We start from the raw sequence: 21,929 nt of genomic DNA on the forward strand, positions 1-21,929 counted from the left end.
CATCGATTATTCATAAGTCCAAACGAAAAAACATGTACTGGAATTAACGTCACAGCTGAGGGACCAATGCGTCACTTGACATTTTCCATTTCATCTTAGTTTATACTTGTACTGCAGAGGAAAATCTTGTACTTTTTACAAACTGTATGACTCACAGCATATGTTATTTTACAAATTAGGTTTTCATCTCCGTCCAGTAAAAACCACATATCTCCAAATGTGTTGATTTAGGATGTTTAACACAAATGTTCTTTTGTGGGTTGAGTTTCAATCTCACTCTTGTTGAAGTGGAATTTAAGCTCAGCTCTGAGCCTCCACCCACTGCATGGTTTTACTGAACAGTAGGCACGAGGCTGAAAGGAGGGTGGGGTGGGAGGCTGGTGGGTGGGGTGGGAGCTGGAGTTGTTAAGTGACGTTCCTGAACCAGAGGGAAAAAAAAGGAGAGGGACGCCGTGTCCTGACACCTTGGCCAGTAGAGCAGTGTTTTTCAACCTTGGGGTCGGGACCCCACATGGGGTCGCTTGGAATTCAAATGGGGTCACCTGAAATTTCTAGTAATTGATAAAAATAAAAACGTACTAATAAAAAATATATGGTGAGTTGAGATAGACAATCCCAATCCATAAAAGACATGACAAACACTGAAGCTGAAACTGAAGCACTGTGGTTCTGTTTATCTGTCAAATGTTCATTGTGGTCGGTTTCAGATGCTGCAGCTCTTTCATAATTCATAGTTTGAGTTCTTGTTTGTTCAGTATTAATTGTCAGCCTTGTGAATCCAAGCTGGACTGACTGTACATATCCTGACCAAAGAAAATAAAATTCTCACTTTGTGCAGTAATCTACACCTGGCTTTTCTGCCTCCATCCATAATAATATACATTATATAGACTAAATATCATCTAAAATTAACGTTTATTTGCAACACTGTACAGCAAACTATTACCTGATCAAAAACTAATTAATTTTAGGGGAAAAAAATGTCTTCGTTTTGAATGTCTGGGGTCACCAGAAATTTGTGATGTTAAAATGGGGTCACGGGCCCAAAACGGTTGGGAACCACTGGATTAGAGGGTTAATCTCGAAGCAGTTCTTTGCATTGATGTCAAACAATAAACCACTGGAAAAAAAATGCCCACGAGACAAACAAATCCTAAATTAGTTCAATGTAGGTTATGCTTGGAATACTTTCACCACTTTATACTAATGTCAAACACCATTTTCTTTGAGTCCCTCTTCAAATCCACCAAACTACTCTAAGAAAAACAGCGGTTTTAAAGGGGTCATATTTAACTTAACCCACTTTTATTAGTCTTTGGTTCATTTGTGAATTTGGACCCTAATAGTTCATAAAGTTTGAATTTGAACCCTCCAGCTGCTGCAAAACTATCTTTATATTCATTTTGGCAAAAATCAAGTGGATTTCTACAACCTGTTTCAATTCCTGCTTAATTTGTTACGTTTTATAAATAGTTACGTGACGACATTTGCACATATAAGGTCCAGACTTCTGACGAACACTCCTCCGAGTACGACATAATTGTTTAACAGCAGCAGTGGTTGTAGTAAAAACTGAAAATATGTCCAAACTTTGAGCCAATTACCTAAAATGTTCTGTTGTTGGTTGAACAGGACAGAGCAGCACAGCCAACAACCTGGAGGGGGCGGGGCGTGAAGTGGCTCATTTGCATTTAAAGGGCCAGCGCTCAAAACCACCTTTCTGGTGTCATTACTCAGAAATAGGGTTGAAGATGGACCTGTGGAGTTGAATTAATGAAGAATTCAGACCCAAGCAGAACATTTACAGTTTATGTAGACCACAGGGAAATGTTTGAAAATGCATAATCCCATTTTAAAAAAGCAAAATATCACTTCTTTACCTCAGATCCAATGTATTCATTGGTTTGTCCATAGTTTGTGTTATTGTATTTGTAGCAGGCAAACTTGTGGATTTGAAGACAGTTATAATTCTGATGATTTGAAAGAGACGGTGGTGTGTTGAGTCATTTAAAAAACACAAAATTATTATTACTATTTTTCCACATTACTTACTGTTTTACATATATATATATATATATATATATACATATGAATTTTGCAAATTGTTCTAAATATGAACATTAGATTTGTGCGTTTCATCATATAAACTGATGAAGTCAAATAATTTCATTCATGATTCTGAGGATATTTGAGTGTGCAGTACCTTCACAGTTATAAAATGGAAAATACACATGAATGCAGCAGGAAAATGAATAAAAAATATCCAATATAATCCTAAAACATTTGACTTCTTATGCTTAAACTACATCTGGCTGACCATACCTGAATACTATAGAATGAATGTTATGTAATATGCTACTTTTTTACTGTCTGTATGTCCACTCATGATGGAAGAAATGGGTTGGTGATCTGAAACCAAGCTCTAAGTCCCTCAACACCCTTCATCACATGTAGAAACAGAGGATTTCATGCAAAATATCCCAAAGTGTCAGCTGTGTGGCTAAACCCAGACGTCCCCTTTGGATGAACGTGATAATAGAAAGATTAGGTTACACATGCATGTTAGAGACTAAACACCATGCAAATGCAAACAACGAGGCATAGCAACGTAGGAGCTATTGTGTTGCATAATTAGGACAACTGAGCGTAAGAAAGATCAGAGGTTTATGTGACAAAGGTTGCCATAGCAGCTGCAGACATGTCCATAATTAGTGCAGGATACAGGGCACCGACATCTCGTTTGATGCCGCCTTATTTGTTTTGATAAAAGCTCAGCGAGAGACAGACAACAAAGCAGAGCGACTGAAAAGAGCACTTCTGGTTCCAGGCGGACGGGAGTGTGAGGCGTGCAGCGTGCAGAGGTGATCACATCCACCACTATGAACCCGACATGTGTGGATTACAACAGGATTCAGTAGGTTACAAACAAGAGCCTTCCAATCATTGGACGGATTTTCACCAACAGAACAGAATCACATGACCTGGAACAGAAGGCTTTAGGTGAAGAAGGTTTAAGGCCACACTGCAGATTAAAAAAAATCAGGTATTTCAACAAAGTCAGAATACTTTGAGAACCATCAAAAGTCATTAGATTACACGACAAAAGTCATCAAACAGTTTTACAAGAAAAAAAGTAAGTATTTAGATCCTAAATTTACTATATTACTAGAATAATTACAGTAAAGTCATATTACAAGGATGAAATTATCACAAGAAAAAAGGTAAGTATTTACAGAATAATTTCCCAGTTTGGGATAAATAAAGTACATCTATGTATCTGTTTGTCTGTTTATCTGTCAAAAGTTACTATATTACAAGAAAATTTACAGTAAAGTTGTATTACAAGGATGATATTATTACAATAAAAAATATAAGAAATATAAGTTGTAATATTACAATATTCCCATTGACAAGTTGTAAAATAATGATAAATAAGTCATATTATAGGAAAATTGTAAAACTGCAAAAAAAAAAGTCAAAATAAAGTTATGACATTGATTAAAAAAAAGGAGTCATTATACAGTATTATGAGTAAAGTTGCGATACTGTAAAAAATAAATAAATAAATAAATAAAAAAAGCTGAATATGACAAGAATAAGGTTGCAATTACATGGTAAAATAAAAAATCTTAACATTATGAGAGTCATGTAAATTCCCAGTGGACCTAAATGCAGCACTCTTGAATGCAGCTGCTGTTTTTATGTCTAGTCAAAAGGCTATGGTTTCATATTATGCAAAGATGCAAGATTTCATACTTTCTCTTAAAAAAAAAAACAAAAAACTAATATATGGAAAATTCTGACTTTATTCTTGTAATACTGTTTGTTTTACAAAGTAATACAATAGTATTATTTAAAAATTTTCTAATGCTATTATTACTTTGCAATATAACATTTTCAGAATAAAATATCATATTTTCTTCATCCTCAGTGTGGCCATTATACTCCATTAAAGCTTTTCCAGGGATCACAGCATCACAATACATGATTTTTGTAAGGAAAGGAAACTGGATTAAACAGTAAAAGTAGCCTCTAGGACTTACCTATCTAGTCTTACAATATGAACACAATAATTCAGTGCTTAGAGGAAACATCTGTTGTTGTCATGTATAAATCTGACAAACGGCTTCTAGGAAATACTTAAAAATGCATACTGCATGATAAAATATTCATGATGATTTTAATGGAAAGAGTTTTCTATAATGTTTAGAAAGAGTCGGTGAAGGTAACCTAACACTGATATAAATAAGATGATACGCAGATGCCTGAATCCTTCTAAATGGACCATGAACCAGTTAATGGCTCGGTTTATTAGTAATGAATGGAAACTGAACAGATCTCTGCTTCTTGGTCAGTCTCACCAAAGATCCTCTACTGAACAAGAATGTGTAGCATACGTTTCACCAACAATATGAAACTGTCCTATTAGTGGGCGTGGTCAAAAGGGTTAAGAACGTACTGTGGATGAACAAAAGTAGATTGAAAATTCTAAATACAATAATTGACTGATATCACTTTTTTGTTAGTAACTGATACTATTCTATCCGAATTGCCACATATTTTATTTTCCTGTTTTGTTTTTTTTGGATTTCCTCCAAACAATACTTGTCTTACAAGATCTCACAAGAGTTTGTTGCTGAGACTGAAAGGCCTCAGACAAAGTCTATATTCTCCTCATTTATCCTTCTTAAAGATGTCATTTAACCCATAAAGGCCCAGTGCTCCTTTTTTGGCAGTTTCCAAATGAATTTTTCTCTGTATTTAACAGTTTTTAAGTGATTTATCACCATTTATTATTATATTATCCTCAATATTTTTTGTGCTTTTCAGTAAAAATCAGGCATTTTTCTGTATTTAATGAACTGATCATGTGGATGTTCATTCAAGCTAATTTTAAAGTTGAGGGTTATTATATCAGAACAGAGAAAACTGATGAAAAAGGGACTTTTTCTGCAAATATATCAACAACTGAATATAAACCAAGTGTCTCCATCCACTGTCATTGATCCAACTCCATGGATTTTACTGGTGAATCAATGTTGTAGAAGATGACGGTGTTTCCACAGTAACTATGGAGCCTCTGAACGTCCAAATGAGTCATATCTGATGATATCATGAAAAGATGAAAAACTGCATTTTACAACAATTCTTTCCATGTATTGATAGGATCAGTGGATCAACAGATATTAAACATTTTACATCAGGAGACACTGTTGGCCACTGGTGATGGTTTGGGTCTTTATGGGTTAATTGTGAGAATGTCCAGAACATATGTGACTTCTAGAAAAATGGATCAATATGTCTTTGGAGGATTTAAGGGCAGAAGAATTGGTCAAAGTCTGTGAATCATGTTCATTTCTCTCACTGAAGGACATTATCTGCTTATATTCTGAAAAAAGGGGTGAGGAAGTGGAGAAACCTATGACACCATAACAGGAAGTGGCTCTCCAGCGCAGTGGCAGACTGGTTAGCACAGCCACCTCACAGCTACAAGTTTCTGGGTTAGATTCTCAACGAGACATGAGCCTTTCTGTTAAAGGTTTTTTTAAAAAAAAGGTTAACTTGCTTTATTATCCCTGTGGGGAAATTCAGTCTCTGCATTTTACCCATCCTGATATATACACACACAGTACCTAGCATTAGCATTAGCATCTGTACCGTGGTCAGGTACTGGTGTTCTCTCCATGCTGTGCAAGTTTCCTCCATAAACTCTTTCCCACATCATTAAAAACCAGGGTAAATTCAAGTCTCAAAAGTCCTGAATTTACATATCTGCATATTATACCTTTAAAAAGTCTTTAAAAGGTATTAAATTTGATATGGTAGGTCTGAAGTTAACCATAAACTTGTTGGCTGTATTGTGTTTAAATGTGTCTGTTAAATGTCCAAGCTGCAAAGAAAATAACGTTAGTCTACTAATGGGAATTTATATTGAAATTAGGAACCAATTATCACTAACTTTGTAGCCCAAGGAAAAATCAATCTGAACGAAGGGAATGAAGGTGTTGGAGTAAATTAATACATTTTCCTAAATTTTAGGAGTCACAAATTTTTGCCAGTATGGCCACGAAATAGGCTGTGAAATGGGCATTAAATTCTGTTCTAAGAAGTCTTAAAAGTCTCAAATTTAACTTGTAGAAACCTGTAGGAACCCTGAAAAACAGGTCCTATAGGTTAATTCTGTCATTGTCCCTGACCACAGATCTGGTGAAGATGTGGAGTTGGTCCCCAAACACCTCCAATGGCAGCTCACAGCTCCTATTGTGTGTTGTGTGTATGTGCTGATGTGCTAGGTACTGTGTGTATATTAATATAACTATGGGTAAAATACAGAGACCACATTTCCCTACAGGAAAAATAAAGCAAGTTAAGCTTTAATAGTTTAACCTTTAACAGAATAGACTTTATTTTCCAATAAGTGCCTACTACTGTAGAGTTGTGCATCACAGTAAGAACGAAGTTTAACAAAAAATGTCAAACACCTGATGCCTTGAACTGCTTCTTATAGTCACTGCTTGAATATCTCCAGACTGGAAACTAGAGCCATGTCTTACATTTATTAAAAAAGTGTATGTCCAAAGGCAAGGAATTTCACTTTCTTTAGAAATGACTTATTTTTATTCATATTGGGAAAGGAATTTCTTCAGACTGCATTGCACAAGAAACCCAATCAATTTAGATAGATAAATATTGATAATTTTAACATATCCTTCCTGAACCTCGTCTTAACCCCCCTGTATTTAGATGCAGATTGTTCTGTCGTACAAGGCAGAGGTCCACTAATGTTTATGTACCATTGAACATATAGAACATACGTACTCTCACACACAGCGCTGATGGGGCTCCAGGTCTGGTCTGGTCTGCAGGTGATGGTACCACTACCTTTGACCTGCTGACCTTTAGGGCAGGTGACTCGGACTGACTGGCCCACATGGAAATCCTGCTGGGACCTGGTCTCACTGCTGGACTCCATCCAGCCTGGAGGCGCCGGGCACGACTTGGCTGTGAGGACACAAACGACAGAAACTGTTTGAACACTTCAGTTACTGGCCAGGATTTGTAGAAATGTAAAAACTTTAGTCTCTGATATTATGCAAAAAAACTCAAAACTCGCTAAATTATAAAGGAATAAACCTACAAAAAAAAAGTGAGCTACTTGTATTTGCTTTATCTTCTGGTTGTGTTTTAGATGCTATTTATCTTATTAATGTGTATCTGTTTTCATCAGCTTCAGTATTTCTTGTATTTATTCTTATTTTACGAGTTTTAGCATATCTTGTTTTTGTATCTACGACTTCGTACAGCACTTTGCATTGTTGTAAACGTGCCATATAAACAAACTTAACCTTAACCTTGGAAAAAAAGTCATAAACAGTGACAACTCTACAAATGAAAAAGCAGTACATTTATTAAAAGAGAACTCACAAGAAAAAACTCACAAAATTACAAAGTTACTCACAAAGTTTTATTCTTATTTTACTTTTTGGAAAATTTTATATTCTATTTTCTTATTTTAGTTTTTGTAATTTTATATTCACTCTCTTCTTATTTTCTGATATACTGTTTTTAATTCATAATGTTGCACTGACAGAAATAGCACACAATGACCAAAAAGGCTATTGTATTGTATTGTGTTGTCTGAGGTTAAAATTGATCATTTAAGACAAACTACAGCGCCTTGAATGAAACATTTCTTTTTCTTCCAGTTTTAATTTAGTCTGGTTCACTCAACAAACTACTTGATTATGGTTAAAATGACTGATGCTTGTGATTCACTGTTAAGCTGTGAAACACAACAAAAGTCACTGAAGTTGTGTGAGTTCTGCTGGGTCTGTTTGCTTATTCTGCGGTCTATGTGTTGCAAACATTTCACAAAAGCTCAGGAATTGCTCACGTGCACAGAAGACAAGGGAAGTTATGACAAGCTTCCTTTGTTTTCTATGTGTCTGTGAAACTGTCAGTAAGTGTATGAAAGGCATTGTTTCTCACGTTGGCAGGAGGGGAATGTGGAGCTCCAGGTGCTCCCGCCCATACACACCACTAAAGGGTCGCCCACCAGCCTGTAGCCTTTGTCACACTGAAATTCCAGTGCACGCCCTGTGTTCAGGTTGAGTTCCTGCACTTTACCGTGAGGAATCTGCTTCAGACCGTCGCAGCCCCTGGCCACTGACACAGAGATTCACATTAGACATCAGAATAAAGATCAACATCCATTCATTGACTATTATATTAAAAATAACCCATCATAAATAGGTAAAAAAAAAACAAAAGCAAAAACAAAGAGCATATGACATCCTCCCTGTGTTGTTTTTTTTTTTTTTTTTTTCTCCTGTTGGTCTGGTTTTGTTTGGTTTGACTCATCTTCCATTTCCCCTTTTGGGAACTTATAGTATATACATAAGCATCTCATTGTACACTGTTTGAAATGTACTTGTATTTGAAAAACCCCAATAAAAAGAAGTTAAAAAAAAGAATGAAGATCAACACAAGAAATGGTGCACAATCAACAACAGGTTGAACAGGCAGTTTGTGCTTCTGAAACATGAACTAGAAATGATGTGCACAGTTTCACAAAAACATTCTCCTAATGAGTGTCATGGAGGTGCTATAACTGACGCTGTTTTATTATTATACTATTACATTTCTATATTTTCAGAATCAGAATACTTTATTAAACCCAGGATAAATTATTGTGTGTTACAGTTGCTCTGTGAAGGTATAATTAAAGTAGTAGAAAAGAAATTATCAATACAACATCTAATAAAAATATATACATAATATAAAGCTTTAAATATATACACACATGTACAGCTCTAAATATGTATACAGTTGCGGAAAAAATTATTAGACCACGCTTGTTTTCTTTAATTTCTTGTTCATTTTAATGCCTGGTACAACTAAAGGTACATTTGTTTGGACAAATATAATGATAACAACAAAAATAACTCATAGTAGTTTAATTTCAGAGCTGATATCTATCCATTTTCCATGGTTTTCTTGATCATAACCAAAATCACTTCAGTTCTTACATCAATATCTGTGGCATTGTACTGACAAAAACAGTGCTTTTAGACATTCCATGTTTTCTCTTCTGTTTGTTTTAGCCACGTGATACACTCAGGAGTTGGTACTTGATTGCATAATCATTATTTTTGACAACTTTTGATGGTCTAATAATTTTTTCCGCAACCGTACATACCAAATATACATATTAAACACGGTTAAAACAGCAATTTGTACAATATGTACTAGACAAATATTATCAATATGATACATAAAAAAATGTAGATAAATAAGTGCGCAAAAATATTGCTGTAATTCTAATTATGTGGTTATAAGGTGGAATTAAACATTGTAAATTGTAAATAAACCTACCAACACACACAGGCTGGGTGCCACTCCATGTTCTGTCTCCACGGCAGGTCTGAATAGAGTCTCCCTGTGACAAAGACAAATCAAACTGATTTGTAGTAATTACAGGAAACATGACAAATCAGGATCTATTTCAAGGATTTATTCACTGATGGATATCATGTACCTTTTCATTACATAATGGCTTAAATCAGGGGTGGCAAACATATGGCCCGTGGGCCAAAACCAACCCACCAAAGGTTCCAATCAAGCCCACAAAAAATTACACTGAAGATATTAACAATCGGATGTGTCAAACTCATTTAAGTTCCGAATACCAACAATATTCTGCCTGTTAGTGTTTTGTGCCTTTGCAGATCCACTGCTATCTACATAAAATGCACATATATAAATGAATTGAGGCATAATATTGTTAAATTGTACTTATTTTCCTTTAGAAATTTCAAGTTTTTCACATTTTTGTGAAAAGCATAGTTCGTAAATTTAAAAACATAGATAATTTTTTTTTTTTTTTTTTTGTGATAGTCATTATTTATAGGCTATTACGTTATTAATTTACTGGTCTGGCCCACTTGGGCTGAATGTGGCCCCTGAACTAAAATGAGTTTGACACCCCTGCCTAAAATGGTGCTCTTTGTGCATCCTTAAGGCATTAAAACTACATATATCCTCTGGAAGGAAAGAATGGAATGGGAAAAACACTTATTTCCCATTAACTCTATTTTAGTTTACTGTGTCATTTTCTTTTGCTACTTCTGTCATTGCTCCCCTGTATGCGTATGTTTTTGTTTTTTTGTTTGTTTTTCTTTACATATATAGACGTTATATACATGATGTGAAATCCTGATAAGATAATGCTGCCTGAAAAAAATAATACGATAATTGAAAAAAAAAAAGCATATATTCCAGTGAGCTTCCCCACTGACGAGGCTACTGTATATAAACATATCAGCTAACACAACGACTCAGCTCTCTGTGTTTGTGTTTCTGTTGCCAACTACGCTCTACTATTGATTGCTGAGGAGAAGTCATGTGACCTTTTGTAATCTGATTGCCAGACATTCGGTCAGCATGTACAAATTGCGGTTCGACAGAGGCACACTGTTTCTGGGTGTCGACTGCGGAGTGTTTTGGCAAAATCAGTGGCTGGAATCTCTTCCTAAAAACACGTAAAAGAAGGTTGGTTAATGTGTCAGCTGAGTGCAATGTCTCCAACGCTGCAGAGTGTGGTACAGACTCAGCAGATGACCTGAGCACTGCAATGTACGCCATGTATTGATTTACAGCGATAACAGGATCAATGAAGCAACCAGGATTCCCGACATGAATTTCCTTGTGACTCACCTCATTTTGTTTGCTCTGTAATCACAGGACAGCTCAAAGTACATCAGTCCCATACCTGGCATTATAATATGTCTCAACAGGAACCACTCGTGTCCAGATCTCACTTTCCCCACTCTGTATGCAACTAAACAAGCTGATCTATGACCTGAAACTCAGAAGAGCAAGCTGCCACCTGCTGCAGGGATTTTGGATGCAGTATAATGTGTCCATTTTAACCCTTAAAGACCCACAGCTATTTTTGTCACAACTTCCTAATGATGTTTTTGTCTTTCCCAAATGATTTATCACCAATTATTATGATATTATCCACTGCATTTAGCATTTTTTCAGTGAGAATCAGGTATTTTGCTATATTTAATTTACTGATCATGTAGATGTTCATTGAAGTTTGGAGGAAATTCAAAGTTTATTAGATCAAATCCGAAAAAAAAAGACCTTTTTAACAAAACATATCATTAACTGAACATAAAATAAGCATCTCCATCCACTGTCATTGATCCAATTCCATGGGTTTTACTGGTGAATCAATGTTGTAGAAGATGACGGTGTTTCCATGGTAACTATGGAGCTTCTGAACATCCAAATGGGTCATATCTGATGACCATGATGGTGATGAATCACTTAAGAAAGGTTAAATAGAGAAAAAAATCACTTGGGAACAGACAGAAAAGAAGCTCTGGGTCTTTATGGGTTAAATCCTGATTGCTCTTTGTTCAAGACTGCGTAATAATTGAGTATAATCCACACAAATGTTTATGGCTGAGAAGTATGTGATATGTATGTGCATTGTTTATTTGTATTTTTGTTGTTGTTGTTGTTTTTGTTTACAACACATGTAATACTGCAGGTGCCTTTGTTAGCAAGGCACAGGTCTACATTTACAAGTGTATGTGTGTATATAAGAAAAATGTCAATAAATATGTTGCAAAAAAAAAAAAAAAAAAAAAAAAAAAAAAAGATAATAATAATAATAGAGTATAATGCTGTTGATTTAAAGCTATTTGAACTACTGTGTAGAAGTATGGGGAAATTCCTACAAAACCAACCTACAACCATTACGCACACTTCAAAAGAGAGCGATAAGAATAACAAACAATACATGATATCTGGAACGTACCAATGAACTATTCCTACTCCCACATGCATTCAAATTAAGGGATGTGTTGGAATTTAAAACAGCACAAGTATTATACAAAGCCAGAAATAAATAACTACAGAAATTATTCACAGAGAGAAAGGGTGGTTATGACTACAGAGAGAAACTAAATATGAAACAACATTTTGCTCGAACAAATCTTAAAAAGATGTGCATTTCATATTGTGGAGTGGTTTTGTGGAACAGAATGGAACAAAATATCAAACAGTGAGAAAACATCGTAACATTTAAGAAGAAGAATAAAAACCTTATTTTCTATTTAGATATAGTATCAATGAATCGGGGTAAAACAGTAATAGTTATTTAATAAATGACCAATCCTTCTTTTTTATGGACTGTATACATTAGCTGATCAGCCAAGTCATGTAAATTTGGGGTATGACAATAAAAGCTTGTCTTCTTCCTGCTCCATTTTGAACATAAAGTGATGTTAAAGAGCCACAATGACATAGTTGTATATTGTATGACATTTTCTTTATTTGGTTAACTTATTGCTTTCAATATTCTGGAGTATTCTGTTTAAATTTGTCATTTCTCTTTGCCTTTTGTTCACCTTTACATTTTATTACACTTATGTTCAAAATATCATTATCATTATGTTTACAGTGGTCTAGATGGATCAGACCAATGTTGAGGTATACAACACTGGTTGACACCTTGGCAGTGACAGGACAAAATCACTGATTCTTGTAATTGTGTATTGCTGAAATACTAAACTGTACCTTCAAGTCAAAGCCAGGAAGACAGGAGTACATGACAAAGTCTCCATAGTTGTAGCTGTCTCCTTCAATGATGCCGTGAAGAAGAGGAGGAGGCTTCTCGCAAACCACCAGTTCACAGGAAACTGAGGAGATGCTCGGAGCCCAGCCTCCACCCACCTTATTATACGACAACAACAACACACACACACAGGACAGGGCGAAATGAGTCATGGTTTCTTATTACCACATTGGGCAGAAACAGAGAAAGAAGAGGTTCACAAATAGACTTAACAAAATAATGTGGGTTTCCGACTTTCATTTTCACTTATGTGTGATACAAACAGAGGTTAGCAATTAGTGTCGTCCTGTTATAGCCCAATATTTTACAAACTCCTGTCATATGTGGGACACTAAAAAGAGAACATCATAGCTGCATTTCAATTTTTGGCAACTTGCCTTTCAGCATATTGTAACTGAAGTGGTCTGAGATTCTTGTTTATTCTGTCCATTTCTGTGGTGCCAAACTACACCATGTGACAGGGCAGATTTTACTACTCAAAGGATATATGTTAGTAATAGGAAATAGGTAGTAATAATATTAAGTCATTAGTTTTCCTACATTTCTCCTGTTTCGACTTTTTCTTGAATGTGAAACATCTTACAGGGTTTCTGCAGGCATCAGCAAATCTATTTTAATGCTTTTTAATGCCACTTTAAACAAATTTAATGCCCATGTCCAACTGCAGATACAGTCTTATATATAGTTTTATGACGGTTTAGCATCGACAGACTTTAACCAGGTTCTGAATAGTTCCTCCTCCAATCACTTCTGCTGAAACTTGCATTTTCCCATTTTTTTCGACATTTGATAACATTCCCTCCGCTCTTTCACCACAGCATGAGCACGCTCACAGCACGTTGCATTCCAAGCATCCGGTGTTGTGATTTCATGCATCAGCTATAAACAATAGCCAATTAAAGGGTTCTGCCTGTCAGTCATCACACTATACTTCTGATCAAAATTATTAAATGTTTATATAATCAAGAGCCCTTAATTTTCACAAAATCTATTTAATGACTTTTAATGATTTGTAATGACCTGCAGACACCCTGTCTTAAATGTGGGGAGGAATGGATGTATATTTACAAATGAAATGAAGTTGATGGGGGAAAAAAATCTGAAATATATTGTGTTCATACTGCATTTCCTGCTTGTAATAGGGCTGTTTTTGCAGTGCAGCAGTAGATTATAATACTGTCTTTCCTACAAGGTTTGGACAATATGTTGTATACCTGACACTCAGCCAGTGCTGACCCCTGAAGGTTAAATCCAGTTGGACAGGAGAGGGTGATGGTGGCTCCTACGGGGGTCAGCTCTTTCCCAGTGATTGTCAGATGTGGGATGGAGAAGTTGGCTGGCAGCGTGCATGGAGTGGGCCGACACCGAATGCTGTGTTTGGACCAGGTTCCGTCACTCTGGCATATTGTAGACGCCGTCTGTGTAGCAAGCTCATAACCATCCTCACACCTGGAGGATGATGACATTAAAAACATGCTGTAAGCGCTAAATACACAACAAAACACATTCATGCTTGATTTAAATGTGGAAAATGTATTAGCTTAGGGTGAAGGCAAATAACCTATGCAACCAGGTAAAAGAAAGAAAAATAAGCGAGTAAACATTAAAAACATGAATACAAATTCACTAAATAATAAAGCAGAAAAAGAGGTAACTGTAAACAAAAACTAGTCAATTAACCAGTCAACTCAAACTAAATAAATCTGCAACTACAGTTTCTTTGGAAATTTGGCTACAATTAGATATAAATCAAAAAATTTCACAAATATTAAAATTCTGCATGTATGTACGTTAGAATGTCCATTGTATAAAACAAACAGTCTAAGGTTTAACACATGTTCAGAGTAAATATTCACCTGTATGTGACCCGGTTTGGGAAGGTGAAGTCATCTCCCATCACCTGAGCATGGGCTACAGCTGGAGGTTTTCCACAGCTCAAAGGCTCACAGCTGATCCTGGGATCCCCCCACCGGCCGTCTCGACCACAGGACAGGTGTGGGTACCCTTTGGGCTGGTACCCAGGCCTACACTTGTACATTACTGTGTCTGGGAAGTTACCACTGCCCTGCAGGACAGCATTGGGTACCGTTGGTGGGGCAACGCTGCACCTCCCTCGGCCACAGACAGGCACCCCAGGGCTCCACACCCCTCCCTTCTCACACACTGCCTGTGAAGGACCAAGCAGCTTGTAGCCTTCATCACACTGAAAATGCACCCGGTCTCCACAGGCTCGATCACGACCCAGAACCACTCCAAATTTGACAACAGGGAGAGCACAGATGCAGGGCTGACACTGAGGCACAGTGCCCACCCACACACCCTGCGCAGAACATCGCAGGGTGGGATCCCCGACAACCACATAACCATCGAAGCATACATACTCCACTATGTCATCGTAGTTGAAGCTGGATCCGTTTAGGAAGCCATGGCTGATATCCTCAGGTGGGTCGCAACTGATGATGTCACAGCGAGGAACTGGTTTGTCCCAAAGTCCATTTGATTGACAAATGCGTGTTGAGTCTCCATTAAGAGTGTATCCTTCATCACATTCATACTTAACTTTACTATTAAAGCCAAATTCTGAGCCTAGCACTTGTCCATTGGGTATTGATGAGGGTTTCTCACACTGGGTGAGTACACAGGTAGGACCCTCATGGCTCCAGGTGCCATCAGCCTGACAAACACTGATTGATTTTCCTTTTAAGAGAAACCCAGGTGGACAGCTCAGTTCTAGTTCTGAATTATATGTGAACTCATCTCCATTAAAAGCAACATCTTTTGGGACTTCAGGTGGACCGCAAGAGATTGGTTCACACCAAGGCTTCTGCCCGTTCCACTTTCCATCTGCTTGACAGGCAAGTGTGTCAGTACCCTGGAGTACAAACCCAGGACTACACTCATAGTGGACAACCTCGGGATACACAAAGGCACCTCCATGAGCTGTGCCATTACGGATAGGTCCTGGATCACCACAGGAAACTGGCTGGCAAACTGGGGCCTCATCAGTCCAAATTCGCCCAGATACACATTGCCGAACAGGAGTTCCCTCCAACTTGTATCCATCCTCACAGGTGTACTTTACTGTACTGCCAAGGCAAGTATCAGTTACATTCACCCAACCATTCACTGGATTAGGTGGGGTGTCACACTCTGCAGGTACACAAGATGGGGCAGTACCATTCCAGCCTCCATCCTCCTGACACACTAACCGAGTTGGGCTTGTTAGTTCATAACCTTTTTGGCAACGATATTCAATAAGTGTCCCATGAAGGAAGCTCAAGTCCATTGGTGAAGTTCCAGTGTGTTCTGAAGAACTAGAGCCTCCTCTTTGTTCTGAGACCCTAACATATTCCCCAAAGTCAATGTGAGGAGGCAGACCACAGTCCGAGGGCACGCAGACAGGTACGGAACTGGACCATCCAAACTCTTCACATGTCAGATGGTCCTGGCCAACAAGTTGGAAACCAGGGAAACAGCTATAGAAGATAGTGACACCAAAACTGTGATCCTGGCCCTCTACAAAACCACTTTCAATGGGTTGGGGTGGAGTGCAGGATATTTGCACGCAGGTAGGTGGTTCAACATCCCACTCCCCAGTGGCAAGGCATTTCAGAGTCTCTGGACCTTGAAGACGATACCCACGTCGGCAAGAGTAGATGGCACTGTGGCCATATTGGAGTTTTGTGTAAACAGCTTTTCCATTGACTATCTGTTTAGGGATTGAACATTCAATTGGACGACAAGAAGGCACCCCACCAATCCAAAGTCCGTTGTCCCCACAGAGCACAGTGGAGTTACCCACTAAATTATATCCAGTCTTACAACTGTACATTGCCTTACTGAGGTACATCAGACCCTGGACATCAACAATACCATTAGTAATGTCAACAGGCTGGGGGCATTCAACTGGAATACACTCTGGGTAAGGAATACTCCATTGCCCACTGGCTTGACAGGACACTGAGCCTTCTTTTCTTAATGTGAAGCCGTTCATGCAAGTGTAGATCGCCACTGAACCAAAGGAGAATGGGGTAGAGGAAGAAGATGAGGCAGGCCCACCAAATGATACCTCAGGCAATGGGCCACAAAAAACCTGCTTACATACAGGAAAAGTGTCATTCCACTCTTGAGAAGGGGTACATCGGAGAACCCGGGCTCCTTCCAGAACATAACCATCCTCGCATGATAATTCCACTATTCCAGATTCAGCGTCTAGACCCTTTAAAACCAGGTGGTTCTCTTCCAGTGGCGGCTCTGGACACTGCACTGGTGAACATCGAGGGCGCTTTGTCTTATCCCACCTTCCGTATTTCAGGCAGGTCCAGACAGCATCCCCAGCAAGTTCGTAACCCTCATCACAAACATACTCCACTTTTCGGCCCACATGGAACTCTGAACCCCTGTAGTGTCCATGGACAATGTCTGGAGGGGGGTCACAGGTTAAAAGGACACAGGTAGGAGGATCGCTGTTGGACCACTGACGGTTTGCTTGACAAACTCGATCTGGACGACCTATGAGTCTGTAGCCTGCATTACAGGCATATGTCACCTTGTTGTTGAACGTAAATCGCCCTCTACCTGCCTATATGGAAAAAACAGAAGGAAATACATGTTATTAAAACATAACTGGGCTCTCTGATGTAGCCAACCTGAAAAACCTGCAACTTGTGCTTGTTTAGACAGTGGTGGAATGTTAGTAAGCCCTTGGGTATTTAATTTTCTGCAGCTTTACACATCTACTGAACTACATCTCAGAGACTATGACTGTTCTTTTTACCTTACAATACTTGTCTGACAGCTTTAGTTGACATTTAGAGACAGATGGTTCTCACAGGACAGCAATAATGCAAATTATCACCATTTTGGCTTTTTTTTTGGAGCCACAAGTGGCCATATTTGGACAAAAAGGTGGAGTTAGAGGTGAAGCACAAGGTATGATGAGTGAACTAATCCTAAATACTACTTTACTTACGTGCATGGTCAAATGGTATATTTCACTGAACAAAGGCATTTAATTATATTGTTAGTGTAACTTGTTAACCACAACTGTAGTGAAATATGTTTTATTTTATCAAAAAATGGCTTTATTCAATAAACAGAAGCTAACACAGTCTGATTATTATTAGACAGGCAGTCATTGTAAGTCTACAGGAGCCAGGTTTGTTCGGAGCATCATCAGGTGAGTATCAGAGCTATTAAACTTCAGATAAATTAAGATACTTAAGCTCTAACTTTACAGTTGTTGCTCAGTGGTGTAGACAATGCATTATATGTGGACATAATACTGACCTGGACCTGGATGTATCCATTTTTCAGTGGAGGAGGTGAAGAACAGGATACAGGTACACAGGTGGGAAGGACTCCCCCCCACTCTCCATTGGCCTTGCAAGTTCTCCTCTTCTCCCCTCTGATCAGGAAGCCTTTATCACAGCTATATGCAACCATCGCTCCAAAACTGTAGTTTGTACCAATCACATAACCCCGATCAATGCTTTTGGGCTTGGAGCACCTGACTGGCACACAGCCAATATCATATGGTGAAGGCTCCCATTCTCCTCCCATCAGGCACCTCAGTGTCGCTGTGGTATTGAGCATAAAGCCCTCCTCACATTTGTAGCTCACTTCAGTGTTGCTGGCGTATTTAGGTTTGTTGACTGAATCTAAAATGGCGTGGGGGAGGTCGGGTGGACGCAGGCAGAAATTTGCAATGCAACGAGGAACATCCATTCTGTCAGGAGGGGCCCATACTCCCTGAGCGTTACACACCATCTTGGAGTTGTTACTGGCGGTGTATCCATCAGTACAGTAGTAGTTTGCAGTGTCTCCGAACAGCTGGTGACTCTCGTAGGGCTCAGCATGGTCAATGGCAGGAGGGGGTCCACAGGAGCGGGGGACACACTGGGCCGAGCTCTCACTCCATTGGCCAGTTGGCAGACACTCTCTGGTCTCTGGACCAATCAGGGTGTAGCTGGAGGAAGAGACAGAAAGATATTACCCACTATCTATGTTTAGTGTATATGCCCCACAAAAATGGAACACCTGCCTGATACAATTAGACTTCCCACATCGGTAGCCATTTTTAAAAACAGGTTAAAAATTTACCTTTTTTTTTGACAGCGTTCTGTTGAGTTGTGTGTGTGCATGTGTGGGTATGTGCGCATGTGTGAGTTTAAGTGTGTGTACATATGATTGTTTACTTGCAATTGCACTCTCTTTTTTATGATTGTTTTTTTATGTTATATACCTGTTGTGAAGCACATTGAGTCTGCCTTGTGCATGAAATGTGCCCTATGAATAAAGTTAAATTGATTTGAATTATTTAAAATATAAGGAAATAAAGACTGGATTTAAAGTCTAGACTGGCATCAATGCCTTATGGTTGTTCACCTCCTCTAACCAGTGAAGGGTTTGTTTACATCCATGTCTGTCAATCAAATGATATAAGACAGTTTAGATTTAATCGAACAGATGAAGTGTGTTTTATGATGAAATAGAAGCTGTCACTGAAAAACAGTGTCAATTTAAACAGAGGAAAATGATATTAAATAGGAATATTAGGAGCATTACAGTGAAGTCGACCTTTGATCTTTTGGATGTGTTATTTAATCCCATTACAAATTCAACTTTGGTATAATTATTATATGAGTTCTAGATCAAAAAATGTGTTTTACAACCCTATACATCTATGACCTTTGACGAGTAACATCTAATCGCTTCATATTTGAGTCAAAGTGAACAATTGTAGCAAATTTCTTGTGAGCACCATTAGTCATGAGACTCAGACCAAAAGGGTCAAACCAAACACTCTAGTGCTATGTATTGGATTTTGTGTGTTTTTGTGGCTACCCTAGGGGACTGTGAGGCAAGAGGTATTCAACTGAGTACAATCTGCAACTCCACCATTAGAGGGCACTAAAATTTACAAACTAAACTTTAAATTGACAAAAGACCACATGAAATAAACTTCTTGGCACATTTACCCTTCTTTGCAGACATAGTGCACCTTGTTTCCCAGTTCATAGTTCTCTCCTACGGTCACTGCATCTCTTAGGGCTGGGGGCTCACTGCACAGGACGCTCACACAGCGAGGGAGGGGCCTGCTCCATTCTCCTGTCGCTTCACAAACCACCTCCATGGAGCCCTGTGGTCTTTGCACCAACACACTGCTTAGTTTACACACACACACACACACTGAACACCTCAACACAACAGAGCCTTTGAACATGCCACCTTTTGCTTAGGGTTAAGGTTATGATGGTGCGGAAAAATAATAATTCATCCATACCTGTATCCCTCAGCACAGGTGTATGTGACAACTGACATGTATGTGTTTGTGTTGAGGATGGAGTCGGCGTTGGCCACAGTTGGTGGTGAGCCACAGGTCACTGGATGACACACAGGTGGTGTACCGCTCCACCTCAAACTAGAGAGACACTGGAACTCATAGGGAATCTCAGGAAGGAAGCCTTTCATACAGCTGAAGCAAAACAGGAAACAGGTTAATAAGAAACTGAGGTGAAATGGGTTAGTTATGTTTGTAATACTTGATATTTCCAACTGTCATTAATACATTAAGGTGTTGTGAGGGATGCACATGATACCTGAACGTCACCTTGCTTCCATAGGTGAAGTTTGTTCCCTTCATGATAGAGTTCTCTGGGGTAGACGGCATTGGGCAGGACAGAGCTAAACAGAAGATAACCACAGTGTTTATTAGATCATGCTAATACTGTACTGAATGCGAAAAATCTGTTATTATACTTTTATACTGCTTATATCTCTGATTTCTGTTTTGATTGTATATTTGGATCTTTTATACTCACACTCTGAGAGACCTTTGCACAATAATTCCAATGTATTTGAATGTGTACAGATGGCAAAAAAACTATCTTTACCTTTATCTTCATCTTTAAAATGAGTGACTTGGACACAACTGTTCATCCTCAGAGTCAAAGATCTCTATATCAGTAGAGAATGTCTGTGTAGGTTCTCATTTGCTCAGGTTATCATTCTTCTTGGTAGTTCTTGGTTGAACCGAGAAGAACTACCAAGAAGAAAATCGGTACAGAATACGGACATCGTTGTGTGTCTGAGATGGATCGAATCTGGTTTTATTACTCCATTACATTTGAAAGTGATTCTGGAAAGAGGTAAGTGCATTGGTGGACATATGCCAAGTGGTGTGAGAAGCATTATCTCTGTGGTTAGATGATCAGCTGACACTGCAGCAGTATTTAATAACATAAATGCAAGAGGAAAATTTCCACCTCAAGACTTTGAGAGAAAAGATCCATGGTTTGCCAAAGCCTTGGTCTTATATATGGTACAGTGCCGTGCAGAAGTCTTAGGCTATCATTAGCTATATTATTTTCACACATTTGCAATGAGCATAATATTTATTTCTCAGTCTCTATATTAAAATACAACAAACAAACAGACAGCTTTAAAAAACTGACAAAAATACAAGCTACATAGTATCTACAGGGAACAGTCAGTATTCGGTGTAATCTCTGATCCCATGATAAAAAAGTAGCCCAAACAATAAGAACATGTGTGGAATTTAACATGGGGTGAAACAGTAGATTAGTTCAGTAGATCTCATAATGTCTGCACAATAGAGTTCATGGCATGTTAAGTACAAAGGAAGGTTCATAGACATACACACACATTCTCTCACACACTCTTCCTTTACATATTTTTATTAATTCATTTTATCCCCCAATACCATCTGTTATTTGCAATGCTTAATGATGATGTTCTGTGGTATATTTGCATTTTTTTCCTCCTCAATTTACTGTTTTATAGGCAAACTAACGCTACTGACAACTTTATATTGTGATAGAAAGATCTGTAATTGGAGAGATGTAGATTGAACACATTGTATTTGAAACTGTAATGTAAATGTAAAGATGTATGGGTTGTAAGAAAAAATCTAAATAACTGATGAGTTAAAAAATAAATACTGGATACTACTTTGTTTTTCATGCTATTCTATATTTCAGTAGTATCTCTTTTTTTTTAAACTATATGTCTTATTTTACTACAAACATGGTTAAACATACATAACACAAACAGCAGGATCAGGGAGTCACAACTTACATAGGAAAAATAATAAATTAATACATAAATAAATATGTATTCTCATACAGTGTAAATGTGTATGTGTATAAGTTACACCTGTTTAGGCAGGTTTAAGCAGGTAGCATTTTTGATGTTACTGAGCTAAGAAGAGAGTCCATTTTCTCATGTCCTTCTCCTACATCCTTTTGTAGCCTCA

At 38.1% G+C, this 21,929-nt stretch overlaps 1 protein-coding gene across 2 annotated transcripts in view; it reads right to left on the reverse strand.

The window, feature by feature from the left end:
- Nucleotides 1–21,929, reverse strand: part of svep1 (sushi, von Willebrand factor type A, EGF and pentraxin domain containing 1) — a 171,849-nt gene that overhangs the window by 12,336 nt on the left and 137,584 nt on the right. For both annotated transcript variants that reach the window (XM_030162208.1, XM_030162206.1), the window contains exons 34-43: nucleotides 20,254–20,338; nucleotides 19,938–20,129; nucleotides 19,633–19,800; nucleotides 17,942–18,620; nucleotides 14,509–17,234; nucleotides 13,867–14,101; nucleotides 12,595–12,750; nucleotides 9,376–9,439; nucleotides 7,990–8,166; nucleotides 6,820–7,002 (exon numbers count right to left, since the gene is read on the reverse strand). In XM_030162208.1, the coding sequence (XP_030018068.1) occupies nucleotides 6,820–7,002; nucleotides 7,990–8,166; nucleotides 9,376–9,439; nucleotides 12,595–12,750; nucleotides 13,867–14,101; nucleotides 14,509–17,234; nucleotides 17,942–18,620; nucleotides 19,633–19,800; nucleotides 19,938–20,129; nucleotides 20,254–20,338 (4,665 nt within the window). The remainder of the gene's footprint in view (nucleotides 1–6,819; nucleotides 7,003–7,989; nucleotides 8,167–9,375; nucleotides 9,440–12,594; nucleotides 12,751–13,866; nucleotides 14,102–14,508; nucleotides 17,235–17,941; nucleotides 18,621–19,632; nucleotides 19,801–19,937; nucleotides 20,130–20,253; nucleotides 20,339–21,929) is intronic.

This window comes from Sphaeramia orbicularis, chromosome 18, assembly GCF_902148855.1.
Source record: "Sphaeramia orbicularis chromosome 18, fSphaOr1.1, whole genome shotgun sequence".
Taxonomy (NCBI): domain Eukaryota; kingdom Metazoa; phylum Chordata; class Actinopteri; order Kurtiformes; family Apogonidae; genus Sphaeramia; species Sphaeramia orbicularis.